The following is a 17,261-nucleotide window of genomic DNA, read 5'->3' on the forward strand; positions in this document are numbered from 1 at the left end:
GTGAACGCCCTTTGTGAGCGGTCAGTCTCCAGGACCTCACCCTTCACGGCTCTGAGTGACACTTGTTTTTTTGCAGACGCAGAAAAAGCCTGCAGTTCTCTACAGCTTCTTGCTAGAAACAATGACCTATGTTAAAAGTAACTTGTCAAGGATCAGAATCGCTGCATGTAACCTGGCAGGTGAGCGGGCAGCTGTCTCCTGATGCAGGTGGGATATTGAAGGCCACTGGGTCGAACCCAGGTCTGGGTAGGGGGCAGGTGTTGGGGCCCCAGGCTCAGGGGGAAGCTTCCTCTGTGTGTCCTATCGCACTGTGGTCCTCAACTAGGCGTCTTCAACCCTGAACAGGTACCCTCATCTCTCGCTGCCTAACATTCGTGTGATGAGTATTTCCTGGCTATCATTTCAGGAATCATTATGAAGCAGATGCCTGCACATTACCTGAAAAAGCTGGACTTTCCAGCGTTACGGAGTTGTAAGTAGTGGAGGCTCAATTATGAGTCAAAAATGAGTCCACTCAGTTTATTTGGGAGCTGAGTGAAACTGCCCGAGGGAGAGTCAGCTGACGCTGGCTGTATTTGGGGGCCAGGGCACAGGTGGATGAACCTGCCCCCAGTGCTTTCTGCCCCTCCCCATCACACTCATTGACGAAATGCCTTGCCCTGGTCCCCACGACTGATCCACACAACAGCTGGGCTCTGTGGGTGATCTTTCTGCCCCTGTTGGAGAAGTAACGGAAGCCCCCAGAGTTGGAAGGTGTGTGAGAAGACACCTGCCGTCTTCTGAATCCAAATACAGGGGATTGAAGTCCGCAGCCCCTGTGAGCCCCCTGCCCTGCAAGCCCCTCGCCCACAGTTGGCTTCCAGGACCTTCTATCAGCTCACGCTGCCCAGGGATGGTGGAGGGCGCGGGCCTGACCTCAAGGGTCCCAATTCTCCTGTTCACGTTCACAGCTCTGCAGGAGCTACAGCTGGACTCAGATCCTGGGGTCTGGAGGGCAGCCCTGGAGACGCTCAAAATCTTGGATACCTGTAGTCAGCACCAGTGTTTGACTTCCCCAGAAAGAATTTCCTAGGTGGACTGAATGCAAAATGTAACTCCCCAGAGTTTCAAACCCCACCACCGCAGCGTGAACCATTTTGAATTTAGTTTGTAAGAAAAGCATTGTTCTCAAATAACCAGTGCCCCTTTCCCTCCTTCCATTGAAATAAACCTCCCTTGCTATTTGGAGAGTGGATTCCTGACTACAAAGTGACAGTCTCCCAGAGCCAAGACAGTGGGGCAAAGGCGAACTTCGGTCCTAACAGGGGTGCTTCATTCTTGTGTCCTCTGCGTGTGTGTATGTCAGGCAGCCAGCCCCTCAGCCCAGAGGATCTGGACCCCACTTTGTGTCTTCACCTGTGTTTCAGTCCCAGCCACGCAGACAGTGTGTTCACTGCCAGGCACTCTGCCAGGGTAGCCAGGCGAGCCCAGCTGCTGTCAGGCTTCTAGGGACCTCGCTCTTAAAGGGAAAGGAGGCATCTGCCAGCCACTGTGATACACACACACACTAGGGTGAGGGAGGGCGGCTGCAGGTGGGGGCAGTGCTGGTGAAGTGCAGGGGGTCTCCACAGCCTGGAGATAATCCGGGGGGAGGGGGCCGGTGTCTCAGGGTGGAAGTGACACCACTCCAAGTCTACCCTCACCCTTTCCACATCAGGGCCAGGCTGGGGAGGGACCCAGCGAGGTCTGGAGCAGAACCCAGCTGAGGGTCAAAAAGGAAAAATTATCTCCAAGTCCAAGAAACCGGGGCAGAGGGGAGGAGAGCAGGGAAATTCTTCCTATACTCAGGCCATCAGCAAGACAGTCTCTGGTTGTCCCCAGAGCAGGTGAAGGTGGGATTTCCAAACCATTCCCACTGCAGCTGCCCAAGGCGGTCACCACCCTGGGCCCCATGGCGGGAGGGCTGCTGCGCGGTCGGTCTAGGAAAAAAACCCACACCAGTTTCCCAGAGGAGCGGTCTCACACTGGAGTAGGCAGTGAAGTTATTTCCTGCCGAGGGATTGCGGCTGGAAGACTCGGATACCACTGATACAGTGGGAAAGGGATGTGCCCTTCAGTACAGGTACTGGGGGAGCCGAGCAAGTGTGCAGTCAGGTCTCGAGTCGAGTCCCTTCATGCCGTGCAGAACATTTCCAGATGGTTTATAGACCCAAACCCAGAAGGCAAAAATGTAAGACAATATATTTTTGATCCTGAGAGTAGGGTCGGTTTTTTAAAAAAAATTATTATTTATTTATTTTGGAGGGGGTGGTAATTAGGTTTATTTATTTTTCTAGTCAAAGTAATGGGGATTGAACCCAGGACCTCATGCATGTTAAGCAAATGTGGTTTTTCTTTTAAAAGCAATAGAAGCAGTAAAAATAAAGGATTAACTTTTCTGTGTTAAAATATAACTGCTGTACAATAAACTGTCATAAAGCTAAACAAGTCACAGGTGGAAGAAGTTCCTTGCAATTGATATAAAACTAAATTGGATCATATAACTGGATTGACCTACAGAATACAACCAAATCAGCAATACAGCAAATTAAAAAGCAGTGTCATGAGAGGACCCTCGAAAAGCCAGTCCCCCCAGGAAGGCAGGCAGACGGCAGTGCTGTGCATTTCAGGCACCCATCACGGTGGCGCTGGCTGGTGGCAGCAATGTACAGAAATGGGAACTTTTATGTTGCTGGATAGAGTGCAAACGGGATTAGCCATTTGGGAGAGCAATTCGGCAAAAATTACGGGAGTTGAAGACACACCTCTCTGTGACCAATCACCTCTGGGTGGAGCTGCAGGTAGACCTGTATATGGATGGCTGGACACGTTCTTAGCAGCAAACATCCAGGACAATGGGCACCAGCCACCTAAGGAACTCTTAAGTCAGAGACACACCTGTGCATCAGCTCCCGTCAGATGCAGACGCCTCTCAGTGAAGCAGAGTTATAGGGTACATTTAGCACTAAATTATTCCTGTAGACTGTTCTGTATGAGGTCCTTTGTTGGCAGATCCTACACATTGGCTCAGAACCATGCCCAGTCCCTTCTGCCTCACCTTCCTCCACTAGACGATAGAGCAGCAAGAACTGTTTTCCAGCCTCTCTGGCAGCCAGGCTCGTCCTGGCCAATGAGACCCAGCAAGCTGGCTAGGTGTGGAGGGGGAGGCCAGGCACAAGCAGTTTAGGACAAGGATGACAGTTTTCCTGAAGAAGGAGGGTTTGTTCTCAGGAAGCCACTGGCATGAGGGAAAGGTCAAAAACTGCAGGGGCCACCCAGCCTGGTCTGAGCCAGAGGTCCCCTGCCGGCCTGCGTGGAGGGAAAACAGGCCTCCTATGAGGTGTGAGGCTCCTGGCCAGGCTCTCAGCTACAGGCAGTGCAGGCCCTCCCGTTCACAGGGCTCTGGACTGGGCGTGCCTCCCGATTCACACGTGGAAGCTCTAACCCCGTGTGATGGTAGCCGAGATGGCACCTTTGGGAGGTAACTGGGTGTAGATGAGTTCATGAGGGTGGGGCCCCATCACAGGATCAGTGCCCTGACAGAGGCACTGGGGCGTGACGTGGTGAGAAGGCGGCCATCTGTAGGGCCGGGAGAGCGTCCTCCCAGAGCCCGCCACGCAGGCTCCCTGGTCGCAGGCTTCCGGCCTCCAGAAACAAACTTCTGTTGCTTAAGTACCCAGGGTTTAGTTTTTGTTAGGGCAGCCAGAGCTGACTAAAACACACAGTGCAGGAGGGAAGGGTGCCTCAGCCCAGGGAGTGGTCGCCTTGGGGGAGGGGGGCGGGAAAGAAAGGAACATAATTTAATCTTGTCTCTAACATTTCACTTATAAAATCCATAATGCACAGCAATATATTAACAACCGTTTACTCAGGATGGCTGGCACATGAGATTTGTCACCGTGTTCCAAATATCTGAAATACTCTGTTAAAAAAGTCACCATGATATCCTATTATAAATAGCTTAATAAAAGTCATCATCCATCATGGATGCCAAGGGGCTGCGGGGGTGCTTTGGGACCATCACAGGCTGTTTAAATGCAATGTTTTCATCTAAAGACATTAAGATGTTAGGAATCATGTTTTATAGGTGAGTTTTATGATGATTCAATCTGCTACCTCCTAATGTGGGAGATACCAAGTCCCATGGGTGTGAACTTAACAGACGAAACAGCTGTGTCTTCCTTCCAGGATCATTGTGTCCAGGGCTTAACCTTAGAGAATCCTCTGGACATCTCTAAATTTACCAACAACAACAACAAAAACATGGGGAAAATAGGCCTATAAAGGATAATGTTAAAAACGTTAATTGAGCAACTTTATTCAAATAATTTCTATACTAAGAACTCAGAGTCATCTCAATGGAACCAATTTCATTGAAATTTGCTTTGAAGGGCAGGTAAGTGAAGCAAGTTCTCATATATTCCTTAGAATTAAAAAAAAATACACAAAGCACAAAGGGAAAGAGGGAAATATTCTAAAATAACTTGGCTATAGATTTCCAGCTTTGAGTCAAAATCATTTTTCTCTTCCATTCTGAAAGATGTGTTGTTCTTTCCTCTAGAAGAAAAAAAAGAGAAAATGATTTCAGTACAACTCTGCTAAGATTCCCAGTGCCAGCCTCCAAAAGCTTACATGTTGCATTTACTCCACTGAGTAGATATACATTTTTGAGAGTCGTTATAGAAAATGCTACCACGCTTAAGAAATGCCCTAAGGAGTGTAAAAAGGAAAGTCACGGTAACCTCTCAAGCAGGCACTGCAGCCTGCTGGTCAAGACCGTGGGCTTTCAAATCCCGGCCCAGGCACGCGCTGCCGGTGTGCGTGCAAGAGTTAAGACTTAAGCTACATTTCCTTATTTATAAGAAGAGCTCGCACCTGCCTATTGCACAGAACCCCTCTAATCAAAGGGTTCGTGTGGGGATTAAGTAAGGAAGGTGTAAAAAAGGCTCAAGGTGGCCTGGGGCACAGCAAGCGCTCAGATGTCAGCCATTAAAATTCCTCGTGTGGTCACAGCTCATGAAGATTTGGTCCCTTTCCTCAAGAAATTAATGATGTAAATAGAGAAAGAAGAAAAAATACAGAAGATAGTTAAGTGTGTTTATGCCGTAGTTTCAGAAGCTGGCCAAACCAAACTCAGTCAAATCCCATCAGCAGGTGGATGAGTGACGTGGACTCGGAATAGTGTCGTCCGAATGCCGGCTGGCGACGCTGAAGTGCGTGCTGGGAAGCCTGGCACTCCCGTGAGAAACCTGAACTCGCGGAGACTCGTCCCTCCCACCTGTCCACCCTCAGCTTGTCTCTGGAGGAAATAAATGGTGCACGCTCGTTAAAGCTTCGGCTTCAGGGATGTGCACAGGCTAACTTGTGGCCGGGTGGGTGGGCACGGGGGCTTCAGGCCCAGCGGGAGTGTGTGGCCCGGCCCCTTACATGCGTGAGATGCGGCCCTGGGGGCTCTTCCTGGACCGCCTCCTGCTCTGCCCACATCAGGGAATCCAGCAGTGAACAGAGTCGTCATTTCCAGGTCAGCCTTCCCTCACAACACCTGCTTTCTGAGTGTGAGATGAAGGGGCTGGAAATGACAGTTTGCCCAGGATGGACAGTGCCTTAAGGGCAGCTTTTTAGAAAAATCCCCTAAATGCAGTCTGTTGGAAAATGTGTGAAAAATGCCGACTTTAAAGGAAAAGAATCTGGGAGAAAGTCTGGAAGATTTAACACGTAAGGATCCTGCTATAAAATACCCACATCTGACAGACAGAAACGCACCTTCTTCTCTTCCCAGTTGGGCTGCAAAGGGCCAACCTCTTCCCAGGGGCTCAGGGTGGGCCTGCCCGCAGGGGAGAAACCCCGAGGTCCGGCCCATTGTCCGCAAACCTGAGGGTCTGACAGTCGGCGTCGTTTTGTGGGGAACCGATGGTCCCCACTGGCATCGAGGGCAAAGGCTGCAGAGGGAGGGGCCCTGACAGTGCTTGAGCTCAGGGGACTTTTTATGCTCCACGGGTGTGATGGTGACAACTTTGGGGGACCATGGAAGCCAGCGTCTGAACTTAATTTTCCAAAGAAGTCTTCTTTTTGACACCGAAGTCTCACACTTGCTTTCTCTGGAGATGCTCCGGTACACGAAGGCGCCTGCATCTGCTGAGGCGATTTTTGGCAATACTTCTGATGGAGCTTGTCAAATTTTTCTTTAATAACATCGTAACGACCTTTTGTAGAGCCTGGAGGTTGTACCCTTGGTACTGAAATGGCTCTGCTGAGTGATCCTGACTCTCTCAATCTTCCCAGATCATTTCCTTGACAAACGCGGCCAGAGGTCTGCTCCGAGCGGCCTGGGCTGAGTGCGGGGTCGGTCTTCGAAAGGGAGGGGAAGGAGCCCCTCTCTGGCAGGCAGCGACCAGCTCTGACAGAGCTTTTGCCCAGGTTTTCAAAAGCCTCACTTAGCCTCTTAGCTTTTGCTCTGAGGAGAGGGCTACCTGGCCTGGGGGCTTCTAAGCCCCGGTGGCCACCTTTGCTCCCTGGACCCCCTGTGTACGCACCCACAGCTGAGGAGCCAGTGGGGTAGGTCAGACACAGCTGCTTCCTGGGACTCAAGCAGTATTCCCGGTGAAGCCTGTCAAATCTGATCTCAATCTCCCTGTGCCGATTCCCCCCCTCGCCCCACAGAACGCTGGGCCTGGAAGCTATCTTCACAGGAGAGATTAACCACTTCAATGTCATAAATCTGTTTTCCTGATCAAGATGATGCACTGCATTGGAGTCTAAGTAAGTCAGTGAAGAACGCTTCTGGGGTGTTCTCCAAAGCTCCTTCCAACTTGGGGCGAACGCCTGGCTTTGGGGTCTGTTTACTTCTAGGAAAGCCTCTCCGGATTTCAAACCTGTCTTATGGCCAGAAACATCGAGTAAGTTCTTGCAGTCTCTTAACACTGCCACGTCCTTCCCGGGCCCGGAGCAGGGTGGATGTCTCTCCTGGGGGCTCCTCCGGGCGTGGCCGCCTCCTCGGCAGCCCGTCCGGTTCGCCCTGCTCTTGCACCTGTATCTCCGTCTCGAGTTCCAGTTCCGGCCGATGAACGTCTTGGTGGTGATGACGCAGGAAGGCCTGGCGCCCAGCAGCCGGCTCATGGAGTGCAGCATGCCCGCGTACAGGTCGCTGAGCGTTGCGTTGCAGATGTCGTCGGCCTCAAAGCACTGGCTACTTGAGAAGCTGCTGGCGCCAGTCCCGTGTGAGGGGGGGCTGTCACTTGTCGGCACCACAGCCAGGTCGGCTGGGCACAGGGGTGAAGCATCGCCCTCTCTGGGAGATGAAATTGGCTGAAATGGGCCAGCAGAGCTCTTTTCAGAGATGTCACCACAGCGTCCTGGAGAAACACACACAAGGCAAAGCCATGTTACCATTTAAAACCTCCCAGGCGCAGAGATCAGGAGACTGAAGGCTGGATTGTGACCATCATGGTTTTCTCCCCAAGCAATGCCAAGAACAGAAGCAAAAGGAAGTCTCACAAATACTTGGGAGTAGACACAGAGGTTTCTTTCTATCAGACCTAAATTTCAACTCTCCACCAGCTTTCCCAGGAGTTTTCCTCTCCCTCGTGACGGTTTAGAAGTTGGTTTCCTTTTCAAAGACTGACTAGAAACCAGAAAATCACGGCTCTGTCCGCCTACAGGGCTGGGGGGAAGGGACAGGACTCCTGAATATAGCAATTCGTTCGCTCTCACGTTTGCATCCTGATAAATGTTTTATACGTTAAGAAGATAAAACTAAACCAACAAAGACAGGGATCACTCTAAAATTGAATACGGACAGAACAGATGCCCCTGGCTGTACATCAAGCCAACAACCACGGAAGAAGCGAACAGAATCCGAGTAACTCTGAACGGGCTCCCCCTGTGGGACATCGTCTGAGGATAAACGTGCTGCGTGGGGATCCCGAACCTTCCTGAGCACACTGGCGAGCAGGTGGGACAGGTGCGGTGACTCTGACATCACCTCGTGCTGCACAACCACCCAAATGAGCGTCACCACCGGGGGAGGGAGTGGGTGACTCTGTAATCAGAGTCGGGGTCGAGGCACTACCCATGGAGACAGGTCAGGGGACATAGAAGCCAGAGTGGAAGGGGCTCCTCTAGGCTAAATGTGGGATGGCCTGGGCATCGTCAGTCTGAAAACTGACAATGGATTCTACCATGTGAATCAAAAAAATAAAAGTCCGTAAGTTCTTATTGATCCTAGAAAAGCCGGGCTCCACCAAAAGTGAAAGGTCCGAGCAGTGTTTTTACGTCACACTCACGGCGGGCAGGCCTGGCGGGCGAGGCCAGCGAAGGGCCCAGGGTCACAGGCGAGTCCTTCCCCTCTCCGGAACCGGCGCACTGAAATCAAAGCAAAGGACCTTAACAAAGGAACTGTCAGGTGTCGACTGGGGTGCACGACGTGGTCCCTCCCAATGCCAAGCCTGCAGGAACCGCTCTCCCAACAGCAGATGGCGCATCTGAGCACAGCTGCAGCAGTGACACGTGTGACCGTGATGAGAGTGGCCGGCTGGGCTTCCAGCAGTGGTGGGAAGAGCCTGGTAAAATCCAGGAGCTTCTGCCCACGTGGCCTCTAGGGCCTCCCCCACCACCACGGCCACACGTTGGCTGGGAACTCTCTCAGGAGGTCTGGTGGCTTTTCTTCCTCCACCGTTTCCTCCAACAGCCAGAACCCTGGGGGCCAGGTGGCTGGTGGGATGCAACAACAGCCCCAAGACAATAGAGCCCTTCCCAGCCCTGGTCTCCTCCCGCGACTGATGGGCAACCAAGAGGACACGCTGGCTGCTCCCGGACACAGGTCAAAGGCATTTCCAGCACATCCGCTAATTCAGATAAAGGCTTCTCACTGTCAGCAGCACAATAAGATGTACACATTCTTGCTACGCTGGCTGCCTTTGAGATAATTTATTATTCCACGACACATACTTCCTACTTGCTTGGTATTAAAATGTCTTTTGGTCTATGCACTGATACCGGCAGAACTTGGAAAACTACAGAGCTGGCATCCACACGTGAACCTCCTTCTCCAGCTTTTCGCTCTCCTTCCGGCAAAGCTCCGGGAAACCAGCTGCAGTGGAACCTGGGGGAGGGGCTGGTGAGGCTGCCCACCTCCCAGAGGGCTCCCCGCACCCACCATCGCCCCTTACCCTGGCATCATGGCCGAAGCAGGCGGAACAGGCACCTTGCTGCCGATGCCAGCCCCTGCTGGCTTAGCAGGGAGGGAGGGCGGGCGGTGGGAACTACGGCTTCCCTAATCCTGCAGCCCAAGGGCACAGGCTCTACCAGATTTCAGGAGCTGCCCTGGAACACAGTGGACAGCTGATCACACTGCCCTGGGGGACCGTTCACCAACGAAGAGCAGGGGCTGGGGAGCCAGTGAACAAAATGGTTTGGAAACAACCGCTCAGATGCTCTTTACAGGCTCCCAGCAAGTGAACGAGACATGCTCACACAGAACTCCACACGTCTCTAGCCCGCGGTCCGCCTCTGTGAGGCTGCGCTCGGGGAGACAGCGTACCCCTGAACGCCCTTCGTCCTGCAGCAGGGCATCCACTTGCGTCAAGTACTTCTTCCTTAACTCGTTTTTCAAAGGGCTCCACGGCACTGCAGGCTGAAACCAAAGAGAAGTCCGTCAGGGTGCGCCCGCGCCCTCGGGTACGGCTGGGCCCCTGAACTCTGCAACACCTGGCAAGCTCATTCGTGAACAGGTCTTAAGTGAAGTTCCTCAAAGTCGGTCCTTCGCCTCCTGCTGTTAGCAGGACAAAGGGGTCCAGCCCCTCTGAAAAGCCACCTGATCCAGGAATCTGACTTTAGGGACTTTATGCAGTAGTGGAAATCCAGAAGAAAATGAAAGGACAAGAGACAAAACATACAAGTGTGGAGAGGTTTGTGACAACACTATTAGGCCTGGGGAAAAAAAATGAAGCAATCAATACCCCTGGGTGAGTTCAGAACTCACTTACCAGAACTGACCCCAGTCGGTGTGTGTATAAGGAGAGAAGTTTGGCGCTCAACCCAGGGTGCAGAACGGCGGCCTCTGCTACCCCACTGAAACAGGGGGTCTCAGCCTCCACTGTGCACCTGGGTGGGGCCGAGTCAGGGCCTGGGGCTGCAGGCGGTGGGGAAGGGCCAACACTGGTTCTTGGCCATCCGGACCGCCTGGCCCCTTCACTGCCATCCCTACACAGCACCCCTTCCTCCCCAGGGCCACTACCTAGTGCTAGGCAGACACTGCAAGTCACACACGAGTCTGCGGGCTAACCTCTGGACAAAGAGAGCGACTTTAGAGGAAAACCACACACCAGTGATTCTAGCGCCTGACACACGGGTCAGGTCAGACGCTCCCATGGGTTCCGTCCCGTGTGTTCCTGTCCATCCTGAGAGCTGATCTGGAAACACTCCCTGGGGCCCCTTCCCCTGTGACATTGTCTCTACAGGGGAAGATTGACTTAGAACAACTTTCAACATTGCGAGGCCAGTCAAGGCCAATGGCGCACTGGGAACTGCAGCCAGGATCGTTCTGTTTGCGGAAGGAAAACCACCCAACATTCACGTAAGTTCAGTAAATCAGGCTGGAACCGGGGCAGTAAGTGTCAGAGGCCAAGGGCTAGACTGAGAAGGAGCGACTTGCTGCCTGAGGGGACCTGAGCGGAGGGGACAGAGACTTGAGGGGCGGTGCTAGCAAAGCGTGAGCCTCAGAAAGGAGGAAGACGCAGGTGACGAGGACATGTATTTGCCGAGCCCCAGCTCTGTCCCTTCATTACGAAAGGCAGGTCTTACCGTTAAGTTCCCAGCAATCACATCCTCCTGGTATAAAGTTGTATCCACATCACTGCTTTTTGAATCTAAAAGCCAAAAAGGAAATTTCCATCAGAATTTAAGCAAGCTTGCATTTTTCTCTCAAGGACAGCTTTTGCATCACTCGGGTGTGTTCTGTAGTTAACACTCTCATCGCTTCAAGCGTGCCCCTTTCATAAAGGCGCTGCCATCGCAGGTGGCTAGTGGTTACCACATTGGACCGTTCAGCTCAAGGATAACCATTTCTAATTATTTTAAGCAGTCCGGGAAATTCATGGACCTAAGGATTTATGGAGTTAAAATTTGGATTAATAACAGTAAACAAATAACACCCATGAGTAAACATCTTCATTAAGGTTTTCTAGTTCTGGACGGAAAGATCACTGGTTTCCCTTTTAGGATGAAACTCATATTACTGACTGCCTGGTGCAGGCAAGGGCCCAGGCAGAGCGGACAAAGGCTGCCGAAAGGCCAGTCTCACCAGACAGGGGTTGCAGAACAAGGGCGAGGTCTGTAATGACACAGCGGTTTAGCTGCTGCAAGGGGAGGAGCCAGAGGCGCAGGGCTTAAGTAAGAGCAGGGGCTGCTCCAGTCTAGGGATCAGGGGCTTCCTGGAGGCAGTGAGGACAGTGGGCAGGTCAGGCATGGTCTGAATTCTGCTCTTTCCCTAAGAGCAATGGGGGCCACTGCAGTGCTTCAAACAGAGAAGCCGTGTAACCAGATTCCACGTTCAAAGGTGTCGGTGGGTGGAGCCCAGGAGCTGGCACTGTGGGGGTGCAGGGGGTGCTCAGGGCAGAGGAACAGGAGAGGTGCTGGTGGGAAAAGGCACAGGACAGCGACATCTTGGATACAAGGAAGAGGGAGGGGCTGAGACAAAGAGGACATTGAGTTCCGCTCATTCCTCAGGGAAGACGGTGGTGGGCTGCGTGCTGAGGACAAGTCTGCTGGGTTGGCTTTTTGAGTTTAGATATGCAGTCTAGACAAAGTGTGCAAGGAGAGAAGCCGCTGGACAATCAACACACGCAGATGGGGTCTGGGCTGGGGATTCCACCAGAGTGAGGGCCAGAGGTTGAGCAAAAATGCACAGCTCTCAGGAGAGGGCATCTTTGAAGATGGGGGGCGGGCTGATGGAGGGGCCAAGAGGGAAGGAGGAAACCCCGGGAGGTCCGGAAGGCACAGGGCTGTGAAGCCACAGCCAAACTTTCCAGAAGCTTCAAATGCTACTGAGAGGGTAAAAGGATAAAAATCAAAGAATGCCAACGGGATTCAGCAAGCGGGTCACCGGGAGCCTCACTAACAGCTGTGCTTTTGAGACGGAGCCTGAAGCCAGAAGGGGACCGGCTGAGGAGCGCGTGGAGGCGGTAAAATGGGCAACTTGTACAGATGAGGTTGTGCAGGGAAGCCGACCAGCGGGTGGGAGGGAGCTGGCAAGGGGCACCAGGCGGGAGAGCGCTGATCCCATTCCCTGTGTGCAAGGTGGAATCTGATGGGATGTGTCTGGGTGGAGGGAGAGGATGGGGACAGGAAGGAAGGTGATGGGCGGATTCTGAGAACAGGCTGGGACAGTCTGGGTGGCACGCAGGCTGAGGACAGGACGGGAGGAGGCCCTACAGTAACAAGGCAGCAGGAGACAGGATGCCTGCAGGGCACAAGGACTCTGAAGGAGCTGGCGGCTCACAGCATCACCGCACAGGGGCAGATCTAGGTCTTAGCATGACTCTGAGCTAGACAGCTCCCTAGAAGAGCTTAGAAGGAAGGAACGGGGCACTTTCAAAGGTTTTAGATTCTAAAATACTCCTTGGAAAAAGTCATAATGAGGAATCCAGGCTTGAAATGTTGACAGACACGCGTGTCCCTCCCAACCTGGCTTCCCAGCAGTGGGGACACTCACCCTCAACTTGTGTGCAGGACCAAGGATGCTCGAGACCTCCGGCTGTGACCTGCACAGGCTGATCTTTCCTGCTGCTTGTCTCCTCAGGGGAGCCCTCGAAGTGCGGAAGGAGAGAAGACAGGCTCGTTTCAGTTGTTACACATTTCAAAGCTGCTTTCAAGTAACGCACCTACACTCCTTCCTTCAGGACATGCGAGAACAGGAAGTTTCCCCTAGGCTTCTCTTCTAGAACGTTCCGGTATAAAAGGCCTCAAAACTCCCAGCAGGGAGTCAAGTTTCCCCTTGGAAAAGGAACAGAGCTTTCTTCCTCTGGTCATGCCAAGGGCTGCGGCCTCAAAAACCCCTTGGATGGTGAGTGAGAGAGCAGAGAAAGTGAGAAACAAGGGCACGAGGGAACAGGCCCGACCTGGCCCTCATAGGGGGCTGAGCTCAGAGCCAAAATGAAATAGGACAGAACTGTCACCAGATCAGCAGGTGGAATCCGGAAGTTCAAGAGGCCCCTGGGGGACTTTTCAAGACCTTTGTCTTAACAATGGGTTTATCTCCAAGTCATAAGGCCTATAATTTCTTCGAAAGCTTTAGCAAGTGGCAGGACAAGACTCCCCGCGTCTCACAGGCCAACTGTCCAGGCTCCTCCCGTGAACAGAGGTCTCACAGCTGCAGTGTCCGCGGATAAACTCGGGAAAAACACACCTGGTTTGAAAGGCGATGAACAGCACACAGCACCCTCCCCCTAATCTCCTCCTCGCCTCTTCAGCAGAGAAAAAGAAGCATTTTTCTTTCTCAGAAGGACCTGGGTTGGCCCTTCCTGTAAGGACAGAACAAAGCCTGCTGGCAGCTGTGACAAACGAGGGGCCAGGAGAGGTCCATCTGGCCGACCCCGCCTTGCACGAGGGGTCCAGGTGTCAGAGCCTGCAGCCCACGGCAGGGGCAACAGGGGCACGGAAGGGGCACAAGCATCGCGAGCTCCTCCTTGCATTTGACAAGCAGCAGGAGAAATGCAGCTCAGTAAGTCCTTCGCACACAAGAAAATAGGGCCATTATGGTGACAAAACCATGGAACAGCCCGCAGCGGCCTCGCCCCGGGTGCCTTTACAGCCCGTCCTGCCTCTATTCACATCAACCTTCCTCCACAGCAAGGCCTGGGGGCAATAGCATTTGACACGAAATACCTGCATTTGTCCTGTGCTTCTTTCTTTTAACAGTCTTCCACCCCAAATTCGCAATCCTTAAGAAAAGAAAAAACAGACCACTTAAGAAATCATGGACACTGAGTTTCTGTTCAACCTGCGTTCAGAGAAAACCCAAGTGACAGGCGAAAGAAAGATCTGATACAACCAGGACAGAACCAAGCCAGATTTCTGATACTCTGTTGTTTCTCATCTTTGTGAGATTGAAGGTGTTTTAAAAAATCAAGACTAGACAAAAATTTGTCATTAACGGAAGTCTCTCGTTGAATCCAGCATTAAGCCCCGAATGAAACAGAAACAAGGAACATACATACACCAAGCACGTCCTCAACATAGTATATGACTGAGGGCAACCTCTGCCCCATGTACAGAATAACTGCTTTCTCAGGGCAATCCACACGCTACAGAGCAGGCCCTAGACACAGGGGTAAACACTGAGCGTTGGAGTCCTGCCATTTACTAGCCAGCAGAATCCGGGAAAGATACTCAGTCTCTCCCTAAACCTCCATTGGCTCCCATGTAAATTCAAATGAATAAGGAGGGATCAGTGGTTGCCGGGCTTGAGATGGCTGTTAATGATGACAACAGTAGCAAGAACGTACACGACGCTTACAATGTTCCAGGCTCCGTCTAAACCCTGTCCAAGTACCCCTCACTTCCCATTCACAACTCACTTACATGCAACTCGTATGCTACTCCTAACAGCCTATGGGATAGGCATCCACAAGTTCACTGTGCAGATGGAGACAGAGGCAAAGAGAAGGTCAAACAGCCCAGGCTGCTTGCCCACGTGCTGCAGCCAGGCTGTGAACCGCGGGGAGTGACCCTGCTCCTGACCGCTGTGCCGCGTGGCCTTTCCAGAACTGAGGCGCCGGGAGTCAAAGCAAGGCTTTGCCACTTGGGCTAAATGACCCAGGATAAGGTCCTTAACCTCTCTCCACTGTGTCCTCTCCTATGAAACAATAATGATTCTAACAGAGCCTACCTCACAGAGTTGTTAAAAATCAAGGACCTGAAACTCTTGGAAGCATAGGCACATACTGAGCTGTCGACACACGTGAATGACTGTCACTGGCCTTTACTATTGTTACTCTATTATTATGACTTTTACCATTGCTGTCTTCATCATCAGTGTGGTAGTTAGTTCCAACCTACCCGATATAGTGCTGTCTTAAAGTGGGAATTCAGCCTGCAAGGGTGGTCGGCTAGCATTTAATCAGAAAGGCCACTCCCTGAGTACCTCTCCAGGCTACGGGTCTGGGGAGCTGTGCTCTCATCAGTTAGGAGTTTGTTAGAACCCAGACCCACTGAATCTGCACCCAGTACTGCTGTCAGAGGCCCCAGGAATCTGCTTCAACAAGCTCCCCAGGAGGTCTTCTACCTGACAAAGTGTCGGCTGCTCTCAAGGTATTCAGATGCTTCACCTACGGTTCTCATCAAACTGGAGTCAGAAATGTTTTTACTGGTGAAATAAGCGGTGTTCAAGGTACATGGATTGACCTAAATATTCCAGACACTGCCCATCCTCACATGAACAGTCCACGAGAACAGTGAAGCCTGCTGACAACACTCTTCTACACTCTCCTGCATCCTGCCCTCAGGTTAGATCTGTCACCACCTGACAGGCCAGAGTAACAGAAACCCACCGCTGGAATACCTTAGCTTCTGCCTGCATAAACCTTTCACCCAGGATATGGCTGGGTCAGCTAAAAAAGCAGAGTTAGGACTTCATTTAATTACCAATTGTTTTGTGCCTGTCTGTCCAGTCCACAGCGGAACTGGGTCTGAGATGCACTTTCATTAGTAGATAACAATGCGTCGATAATAAGGCTGAACGGCAGGAAATGACCTCACCCAGAGCAAACTTTCTCTAGCTATTTACCAAAGAGAATCCAGGGGGTTTTTAAGTCAGTTTGCAACATCGACCACTAAACAGAATGGCTTCTTCTGCCTAGATTCAGGTCAAATTCCAAAGTACTCAAAACCTCAAGTCAAGCAAGTCAAATAAGAGTCAATATGAATGTTGACCAGTGTCAGGCACTGTTTCAAGAGCTTCATCTCATGTAACTGTCACAATATCCATGCCAAGTAGGTACTATTGTCATCATCTTTCCATTTCACAGATGAAGAAACTGAGACACAGTCTGGCTAAAGCACCTGGCCCAAGCTGACATGGCTGTTAAATTGCCAGGCAGGGGCAGTTTTAACCAGGATGCATCTGTGTGTCTTCAGAATTCTGTTTTAATAAGTAATTTAACTGATTTATTGGTTCAAGGGAACTAGTAATGTTTTAGTACCTACTAGGTGAATGAGGTTTATTTTCAAAAGAGCAGGGACAGCATTTCAAACTTCAGTAAGACACTATTGTAGTCACTGTTAACCGTAAATATTCAGAAAGGGGGGCTGCCTCCGTACCCTGGGGCGTCTCGTAGGTCAGCGTGGACATCTGCACCACTGGGGCGTCCTCGAAGGGCTGGTTGTACTGCGGGAGAGGAAGGGGCATCCCGTCAGATCGGAAAGCCGCGAAGAATCCTTGACCCGGGCTGAGAAGGCGCCAGAGCGAGGCTAAAAACCTGGGGCTCCCAAACCCGCTTTCTGCCCAGCAGCTCCCAACCCTGTCTCCTCCCCCTCTCCGTCCCGCGCCCCCTGCTCCCCGCCAGCAGGCCGGTGGGGGGGGCCGCACCTTCTCCATCAGCTGCTGCATGCGCCTCTGGAAGCGGCGGCGGCTGTCCTTGAGCTTCTGCAGCAGCGCATCCTCCCCTAGGACCTCGCTCTTCATGGTGCGCGGAGACCCAGGCCCCTACTCCCGCGGGAAGCCGGACAGGGGACCTTTCCCGGCGCCGCGGTTCAAATAGCAACTCCCGCCCTTCCGGCCCGCCCCTCGGGTTTCCCATTGGCTGTCGCGGAAAGGCAGGGCGCTGATTGGGCCTTTCAAACATGTTTGCGCATCTTTCTCCAGGCCAATCCGTGCCCAAGTTTCTGGCCCCGCCCCGCCTGGGGCTCGCGCGCTGGACCGAAAGGAGTGTCTGGGTCGCCGCTGGGCGCGGGCACGTTGACGGCGAGTTCTTCCACTGCGGCGGCTCCCCTGCCTGTCAATCAACAGTGCCACATGAATATGATTTCCCCTGTTGTCCGCAGGAGACATCCGGTGACCTTCGCCGGGATTCGCCGCCGATGGGGGCAGGCTTCCTCACCCCGCCCGCCAGTCCGCCTCTGGTCCTTGCACGATTAGAGGAGCGGAGGGCCAAGGAAGACACCGCGGGATCACGAATACAAAAGGAGGCAGCAAAAGCGAACATGCATTTAGAAAGGAGACATACCATCAACGTCACAGAATCCAGGAA

At 52.4% G+C, this 17,261-nt stretch overlaps 2 protein-coding genes across 6 annotated transcripts in view; one reads left to right on the plus strand and one right to left on the minus strand.

Annotated features, from left to right (window-relative positions):
- MROH2A (maestro heat like repeat family member 2A) overlaps positions 1-1,529 on the plus strand; it is a 44,135-nt gene extending 42,606 nt beyond the window's left edge. For 4 of the 5 annotated variants that reach the window (XM_045511571.2, XM_074364516.1, XM_074364517.1 and 1 more), the window contains 3 exons: positions 77-179; positions 407-472; positions 951-1,529. In XM_045511571.2, coding sequence (XP_045367527.2) covers positions 77-179; positions 407-472; positions 951-1,072 — 291 coding nt within the window. In that variant the 3' untranslated portion in view covers positions 1,073-1,529. Of the gene's footprint in view, positions 1-76; positions 180-406; positions 473-950 lie in introns of those variants that run through there. The other variant, XR_012507209.1, reaches the window with a different exon arrangement.
- A 2,791-nt stretch (positions 1,530-4,320) lies between these two features.
- On the minus strand, positions 4,321-16,774 carry HJURP (Holliday junction recognition protein). The gene is made up of 9 exons (XM_010948219.3): positions 16,601-16,774; positions 16,333-16,399; positions 13,900-13,955; positions 12,728-12,821; positions 10,819-10,883; positions 9,557-9,649; positions 8,301-8,379; positions 5,782-7,370; positions 4,321-4,575 (listed from the first exon to the last, which is right to left on the minus strand). The coding sequence occupies exons 1-9, from the start codon at positions 16,694-16,696 to the stop codon at positions 4,534-4,536; spliced, it is 2,181 nt and encodes a 726-aa protein (XP_010946521.2). The 5' UTR covers positions 16,697-16,774; the 3' UTR covers positions 4,321-4,533.
- Between the last annotated feature and the right edge of the window lie 487 nt (positions 16,775-17,261).

This window comes from Camelus bactrianus, chromosome 5, assembly GCF_048773025.1.
Source record: "Camelus bactrianus isolate YW-2024 breed Bactrian camel chromosome 5, ASM4877302v1, whole genome shotgun sequence".
In the NCBI taxonomy this organism is placed as follows: Eukaryota; Metazoa; Chordata; class Mammalia; order Artiodactyla; family Camelidae; genus Camelus; species Camelus bactrianus.